The 7,421-nt window shown below is 39.2% G+C and overlaps 1 protein-coding gene across 1 annotated transcript; it reads left to right on the top strand.

Annotated features, from left to right (window-relative positions):
- The first annotated feature begins 2,611 nt into the window (after positions 1-2,611).
- On the top strand, positions 2,612-3,425 carry LOC137836466 (uncharacterized). The gene is made up of 5 exons (XM_068645167.1): positions 2,612-2,715; positions 2,794-2,898; positions 2,973-3,042; positions 3,117-3,212; positions 3,290-3,425. The coding sequence occupies exons 2-5, from the start codon at positions 2,822-2,824 to the stop codon at positions 3,395-3,397; spliced, it is 351 nt and encodes a 116-aa protein (XP_068501268.1). The 5' UTR covers positions 2,612-2,715; positions 2,794-2,821; the 3' UTR covers positions 3,398-3,425.
- Positions 3,426-7,421: the final 3,996 nt, after the last annotated feature.

Genomic DNA, 7,421 nt, shown 5'->3' with positions numbered 1-7,421 from the left:
AGTACTTGGATCAATGGCATACTATGGGTTTATAGAAGAGATATGGGAGATTGACTACACTAAGTTTTCCGTTCCGGTTTTCAAGTGTAAATGGGTTGACAATACAAGTGGTGTTAAAATTGATGAATCAGGATTCACACTAGTGGACTTTCGAAAGATAGGGTATCGAGATGAGCCATTTATAATGGTTCAACAAGCATCTTAGGTTTTCTATGTGAAAGATCCTACATCAGAACATTGGTATGTCGTTTTACACGGGAAAAAACAAGGGGAAGCCATAGATGATATTGAATATGGCGAAACTCGTTCATTCACACCAATGATAACTAATAAAGATGATGATGTACTTGATGATGTACATGCAACCTGTAAAGACCACAGTGAAGGAATTTACATATAAACATTCAACCCACATGCAACATGTAAATAAACATTTAGAATTTTTTGTATTATTTTTATATGATTTTAATTCGATGCACATTAACTAATGTTTGTTACCTAATTTTTTTAACAAAGACATGGATGACGACCAGACTCCAGACAGACCTCGATCTGGACGAGGCAGTAGAGGACCTACTAGATTGAAGCGTCTTGCATTGAGACGTGCTGCTGGTGAGAAGACACATGTTGACATTGACGTCAACACTGGAGTGGCTTTTAGTCCTAAGGCAGATGAGTTTATGAGCTATCTTGGAGTTGTTTCTTGTGAGAGGCTCTCCATTTTGATTAATTCATGGGATGAGGTTTAAGAGGTTGATCAGAACATGCTATAGGAGGATGTTCTGGTAAGCTTTACATTATTATTGTTATCATATAATGCTTTTTAATATTGATTAATTAATTTTAATTTGATGATGTTATTTTCCAGGCAAACTTTGACATTCCTGATGTGGAACCGCTTCGATCAAAGATATTATCCAATATTGCACTTAAATTTCGTACCTTTAAGTCAAGACTGACTTCGAGATACATTTTTGGCGACTTTAAAGACGAAAATCCATGTTTAAAGTACCAACATATTGATGAAGAGACATGGCGTCTTTTTAGAGAAAGCCGTGAAAATGAGGCTTGGATGGTAAGTGAAGTAACTTTTTTGGTTATATAACATTAATAAGTTTATCTTATTTACTTCAGTTTGTTTATTTCAATTATGACAGGATCGTCGGAAGAAAGCTCAAGAGATAGCTTTGAAGAATCTTACCCCGCACGTTATGTCTCGTTCGGGGTATAGAAAACTTAAGCAAACACTGATGGTGGAAAAGGAGAAATCTCAACAGGGGACGTTGTCTGAGAATGTGGAAACAGGGGTCACTTCTCCTCCATCACCACCTTTTCGCCATGTAAAATGGAAGAGGTCCCGAATTAAGAAGTCGGGTGCACCAAGTTCTGAGCAATCCGGTTTTATAATCGAAAAAATTGTAAGTTATTTTTGTTATTTTCAATTTTTTTAAAGCATTAATTATATTAATGATTGAAAATATGATTTTTGTGTACTCTTGCAGGATTCCTTGGAATCCGACGGTAAATTTGTTGCTGAAGGTCGTCACGATATCCTGGTTGAAGCAATTGGACGACCTGAACACTCTGGTCGTGTTCGTGCCGCTGGACAAGGGGTCGGAATTAAACTTTATTTTGGAGTTTCAGAACGACAGCCATCCTCCTCCTCCAAGAAGGAAACTCAAATGAAGAGTAAGTTACGTGAAGAAATAATGGAGGAGATGAGAAAGGAGACTGATTTGATGTGGCTGGAGATGAAAAAGGAGAATGATCGAATGCGACAAGAGTTTCTATCGCAACAAGTTTGTGCTGAGCCGATTGAACCCCTTGTTAGTCCCACTCCCAAGAGCACAAAGGGGAGTTGTGCGGCTCCTCCAACATCAGGGGATGATATCAATGGGCAGACAGAGGATTGTGAGCTACTGGTAGTGGGTGGCAAACTTCCTCGGGTGGTGGCACTTGGAAAAGTCTATACAAACGCCACCACCTTACATAACGTTCCTCTCTCCCCTGATGTGGCGAAGGTAACAGTTGAAAAAGTACGATTTCCTGATGCTCGTGTTCCACTACCTTCAGATGAGGTAACCACTGTGGCCGATGCATTTCAGACATTCGTTGCCTGGCCCAGAGAGCTCATTCGATCTATGCCCGAACCTCATGTAATAATTTCATTATATTATTTTTTATTTATATTTATATATTACATATAATTTAATACAAATGTTGTTTATCTTGTAGAAACCTTTTCAACCACCAAGTCCGAAAAAGAAGCGTGAGGTTCCAGTTGACGATCCTGTGGCTTCCCTACGTCTCATTGCTAGTCAGATTGGCAATGATCCTTTTCCAGTTCCGTGGGATAATACATTTTTTCAAATCAACACTGAACTGCCACTGATGATTTACAACACAGATTTATCAGAATTTATACCTGGGAAACAGGAGCTCAATATAAGTATAATTCAATTTTTTATGATGTAAGTATCTTTACCTATTATTCAATTTACTTTATGTTAAATTATTATTGATTATGTTTTAACTAAAAACTTGTAGGTTTTTGCGTAGAGTCTGTATCACTGAGGGGAAGGAAAATATGTATGGATTCTTACATCCTGCATATACTAATCCCGTTGGACCAAACTCAACTGAGACTCAAGCATACATCACTAACATCCTGGAAAAAGAGGGAAAACAAATTTATTTATGCCCTTATATTAATGAGTAAGTTTAATTTTATGTCATCAATTATTATTATTTCATGTTTTAAATATTTACTAACTCTTTTCAATGATCATATAGGCATCATTGGCAGTTACTTGTCTTATCAATGGTTGATAAGACTGCTGTGTGGTTCTGTTCCCTACACAAGAAGATGCCCACAAAATTTAAGGATATCATTGATACGTAAGTATAGTATAAACTTAACTTTGTATGTTACTAATTAACCATCTACTAACGAGGTTTTTTGTATTAACCAGTTCATGGCGTGGATATAACATCCTAAAAGGTCGATCCAGTTCAAATAATTTGAACTACATAAGAGTAAAGGTTTGCAATTTTTTTCTTTCTCTATTATCATTGTTTATCAATATACTAACATATTACTTTTTATTGAATTATAGTGTAATAAACAACCAGGAAGCTATGAGTGTGGCTATTACATTATGCAATGGATGATTACCATTATAAGACTAGGTGTTAAAACTGGTTGGAAAGAGGTATATGTTAAATCATTTTTATAATTCTTGAACATATATATATCTAGAAACTAATTTATGTCAACTTTGCAATGCAGTTATTCACAGAAGAAACACCAATGAGTGAGGAAGGCATTTCATATGTTAGAGATTCTTGGTCCACATATTTCATTAATTTTTATAACTCTAGCATAGGTAAACAATAGTGGTTTTATTATATGTAATTTGATCACTTGTAAATGTACATTTTGATGATTTCAATTGATTACTACATTTCTGTATTTGTCTGGCTGGGTTTGATCATTATGCAGGTTATTTAAATATATGGTTTCTGCACAAAACAGAGTGTATTTTTAAAAAAAAACACTATTTACAAATGCGGTCATTTACTAAGACCGCATTTGTAAATAGTGAATTCGCATTTACAAATGCGGTCTTGGTAAATGACCGCATTTGTAAATAGTGATTTATGAATGCGGTTTTTACCAAGACCGCATTCATAAATCCTAAACCCCAAACCCACTCCCTAATTCAGAATAATATACAAATGCGGTTATTTTAGGTAACCGCATTTGTAAATGTGATTTATGAATGCGGTCATAGGACCGCATTTGTAAATTCCATATTCACGAATGCGTGCTGATCAAATGCGGTTCTATGACCGCATTTGTAAATTCAAAATAGCCGCATTTGTTTTACATATCTGCACTAGTGTAAGTAGTAAGGGAGGCTAGGGGGGAGTGTAGATAGGAGTTAGGAGGTGCCAAACTAGGAAGGAAAGTCACACTTCCTTCTTGCACTAGTTGGCGCCGAATTTGAGTCTCATTTGAGGCACATTTGGCTTTCCATTTCAGCACCTTATAGGCTATAAATAAAGGTGCTGCCCTTGTACAAATCGGATTTGGAATTTAAAGTAGAGAGACTATACTCAAATTTAGAGAGAAATTGTGAGTCTTGAGTCTTCTTCTTCCTTTGCCTTATCTTGTGAGCAATGGTGAGCTTCAAGTGGCGGCACTCCTTCACTTATCTTGGAACAAGGCTCCAAGTGGCGTGAATTGCTTCTCCAAGTCTCAAAATCCAGCAAGCTCCTTTCTATAAGTGTTCTTCTTTCATTTCTTCAATTTTCATTCGGTAGTTTCTTAGTTTCTAGTGTTTCCTTTCATGTTTACCGATTGAAATTGTGTTTCCAGCTTTGTTTCCATTTTTCTGTTCGGTGCAGTAGCTTTCCTTTCATTTCTGTTTGGTTGTTTTAATTTTGTTCTTCATTCTTTGTTGTTGATTCCATTTGACAATATATGGACCTCCATATGAGCTTTGGTTTGGTGCAAAGTCTTGGTGAGTTCTTGAATTAGAACATTGATCCAATTCTAAGTAAAGTGCCATTTCATTACCAACTCAAGTTGCTCCTAAGAATGTCAAAGAATCATGTATTCTTGTTGTTGCATTCACATCAACTAGGGACTGACTAGGTACTCCTTCAGCTTGAGGAACGCCTCCTCGCATTCCCAGGTCCATATGAACCTGTTGTTCCTCCTTAGACACTGGAAGTAATGGTGACCCCCTTCTCCTCTAGCTGATACAAATCTAGACAGAGCAGACATGCGCCCTGTCAACTGTTGCACCTCCTTCACTGAAATCCCTGGGTGGTGTCGTAAGTTCTTGCTCTTCCACCTCACATTCCCCTGCCTGATTCCACAGATCCTTGCGCAATTCCTCATTGGTTCTGTGCAATTCTTCGTTTCTTACTTGTGACGCAGCCATATCAACCTGGATGCGTTCTTGATCTGCTCTTGATGCCGCCACCGCTTCTTGGAGGTCCTCCATCACCTCCATTTGGTGCAACGGACCCTTGCCTCGTGTTTCTCATCTTGATGGATCTTTCTTCTGTTCTTGTGAGTGGGACAATGTTTTAAATCGTGCCCCATGGTGGGCGCCAAATGTTCCTGCCGGTTAACTCGATTGCCTTCGCACGTCTATGACGATCACACGCCCAATTCTCTCTTCCTTCGTTCGTGCTTTCCTTCGATTAAACACTTGAAACAACAAAGACAAAGGGGCGCCCTAGAGGCTGTTTGCACTCCGACGCTCAAGTCAGAACTGGGCTAGGAAACACCAAAACATTTAGTCGTAAAGCTTTGTGTAATTTGTGTGTGTATTCGCGTAAATGTTGCGTACCTTATTAGGTTTGGTACTACCCTTTATATACACTAGGGTTTCCGCTAACCACAATTAGGGTTACTGAGGGTGTGCCCCAGCGCCGCTATGACCTACTCTTACGGTAATCTAGCGCGTAGGGATCCCTTACTTGAGTGCAACCTCTAACGGGATGACCACCTGGGTACCAACTTGTGCACCTAATCTTTGGGGCCATCCGTCGTGGGAGTGCCATAGCTGTCACGTGCCATGCATGCATTTTACCTATGGAACGTAACCCTCACGGGCCTTAGCTCCTCCAGTGGCTCTTTACTTGTGCTACGCCTGAACGCGTCATTCACGCCACACACATGGACCCCTCGTGACCTAGGCTCCTCCCTACTGATAACTGGTGTATGGTCTGGGATCCACCTCACGTGGCTCAGCTCTGCTGTTTGAGTCACCGATGTCCGATGTCACTTCGCCCTCACTCTGTTGCCGAGGTCACATCAGCACATCCTGGTGATCGACGTTTGACCACTCTTCGGTACCTTGGCTCACGTGTCTTGCAAGGGACTGGCCCACGCTGCTTGTGGGACCCAGCTTACGTGGCCCACCATTACTAGCGGTCAACGACGTCCGATGACTGGTCGGTACAATATCATATAACCAAACTTAATATTTTTTGTTCTTTTACCGAGCTTACCATTAAAACTAGGCCAAGCCCATGACCCGCTTTTGGGTCCAAAGCCGAGCTGACCACAACCAAATGCTTGGACTGAGGTCCCGAGCATTCCTACCCAGTACACTCGCCCCCCAGGCTTGAGCCGAGCTCGACTAGGCGAAAAGGCTTTATAGCTTGGCGCAACGTTTTCCCCAGCGGGTAGGTGAGGCATGGTAAACTAAGCGTTTCTGAGGAGACGTCTCACCACACATAATCGAGAGCGTACACGTGGCACAACATCGACAGTGGAGAAAACGTTTCAAATAACACCTTTCGCATATACTGTTAGAATGGATGGCTTTAAACTAGAGGGGGGGTGAATTGTTTAAAGAGGATTTTCGTAAACTTTTAAAACAAGAATGAATTTATCTCAGGAAACTGTTGATAAGAAATTCAGTTTACCAAAAACAGCAAACAAAATCAGCACAACCAGAAAAACAATCAGTTGTTTCACAGAAACAATCGGTTGTTTCACAGAAACAATCGGTTGTTTATACCAGCAAACAACAATTAATACTGAATTTAAAGAGTTAGAGATAGAGAGATTGTACACAGATGTTTATACTGGTTCACTCCAAACCCAGAGCTACATCCAGTCTTCCCAAAACCCTGAGGAAATCCACTAAGCAATCACAACTTGATCACGTACACAACAACCAAGAGAATGACCTTGAACACCTCAAGAAACACACTCTCCTTGGCCAACACACCAACACCTAGATTGCTGATCTTGATCCCCTCAAGAACACACAACAAATCTTAGCAAACACAGAAACGAAACTTGTTTTACAGAATACAAGGATTACACTTGTTACAGAAGATAATCTGAAATCAATACAAGCAGAATCCTATTCCACAAACTTTGATCAATCACAAATTCTTAGCAATCTCAGCTCTTTGAAAAACTCAAAAACTCTTAGTGAAAACTTGTCAAAGATTAATTCTCAAATCTGTTATTCTGAATTTATTCAAAGATGTAGTTTGTTATCAAATCTTAACAAACTCTTAAATTGCATTAAAAGATTGGTCAAAGCATTTAATGACTAGAGCGTAAGCAGTTAAATCATTTAAAGCTCAGTCAAAGATAAAACAGTTTTTCTATTATGGTCCCAAAACAAACAATCGGTTGTTTCCTCGAATCAATCGGTTGTTTTGGTTCTTAACAGTTCAACCATTTGAGAAACAGTTTTCAATCTTTTTCTCAAAACACCTAAGTATAAACAATCGGTTGTTTCGACAGAACAATCGGTTGTTTTAACTTAGTTTGAAAACATTTTACTTTCACAAAGATTGAGATGCTTATGCTTTAGATTTAATCAAAGGGTGGATTACAAAACTCAAACTACCCCAGAACTATACTAAACCAGCACAAC

The sequence above is a fragment of the Phaseolus vulgaris genome, chromosome 4 (assembly GCF_000499845.2).
Source record: "Phaseolus vulgaris cultivar G19833 chromosome 4, P. vulgaris v2.0, whole genome shotgun sequence".
Taxonomy (NCBI): Eukaryota; Viridiplantae; Streptophyta; class Magnoliopsida; order Fabales; family Fabaceae; genus Phaseolus; species Phaseolus vulgaris.
This window is presented reverse-complemented; position numbering and strand designations above follow the sequence as displayed.

Excerpts from the sequence above, each read along its gene's own strand:
- LOC137836466 (XM_068645167.1), top strand. The coding sequence starts at position 2,822 with ATGGTTGATAAGACTGCTGTGTGGTTCTGTTCCCTACACAAGAAGATG. Across the intron at positions 3,043-3,116 it reads TGAACTACATAAGAGTAAAG|TGTAATAAACAACCAGGAAG; the intron begins GTTTGCAATTTT and ends ATTGAATTATAG. Across the intron at positions 3,213-3,289 it reads TTAAAACTGGTTGGAAAGAG|TTATTCACAGAAGAAACACC; the intron begins GTATATGTTAAA and ends TTTGCAATGCAG.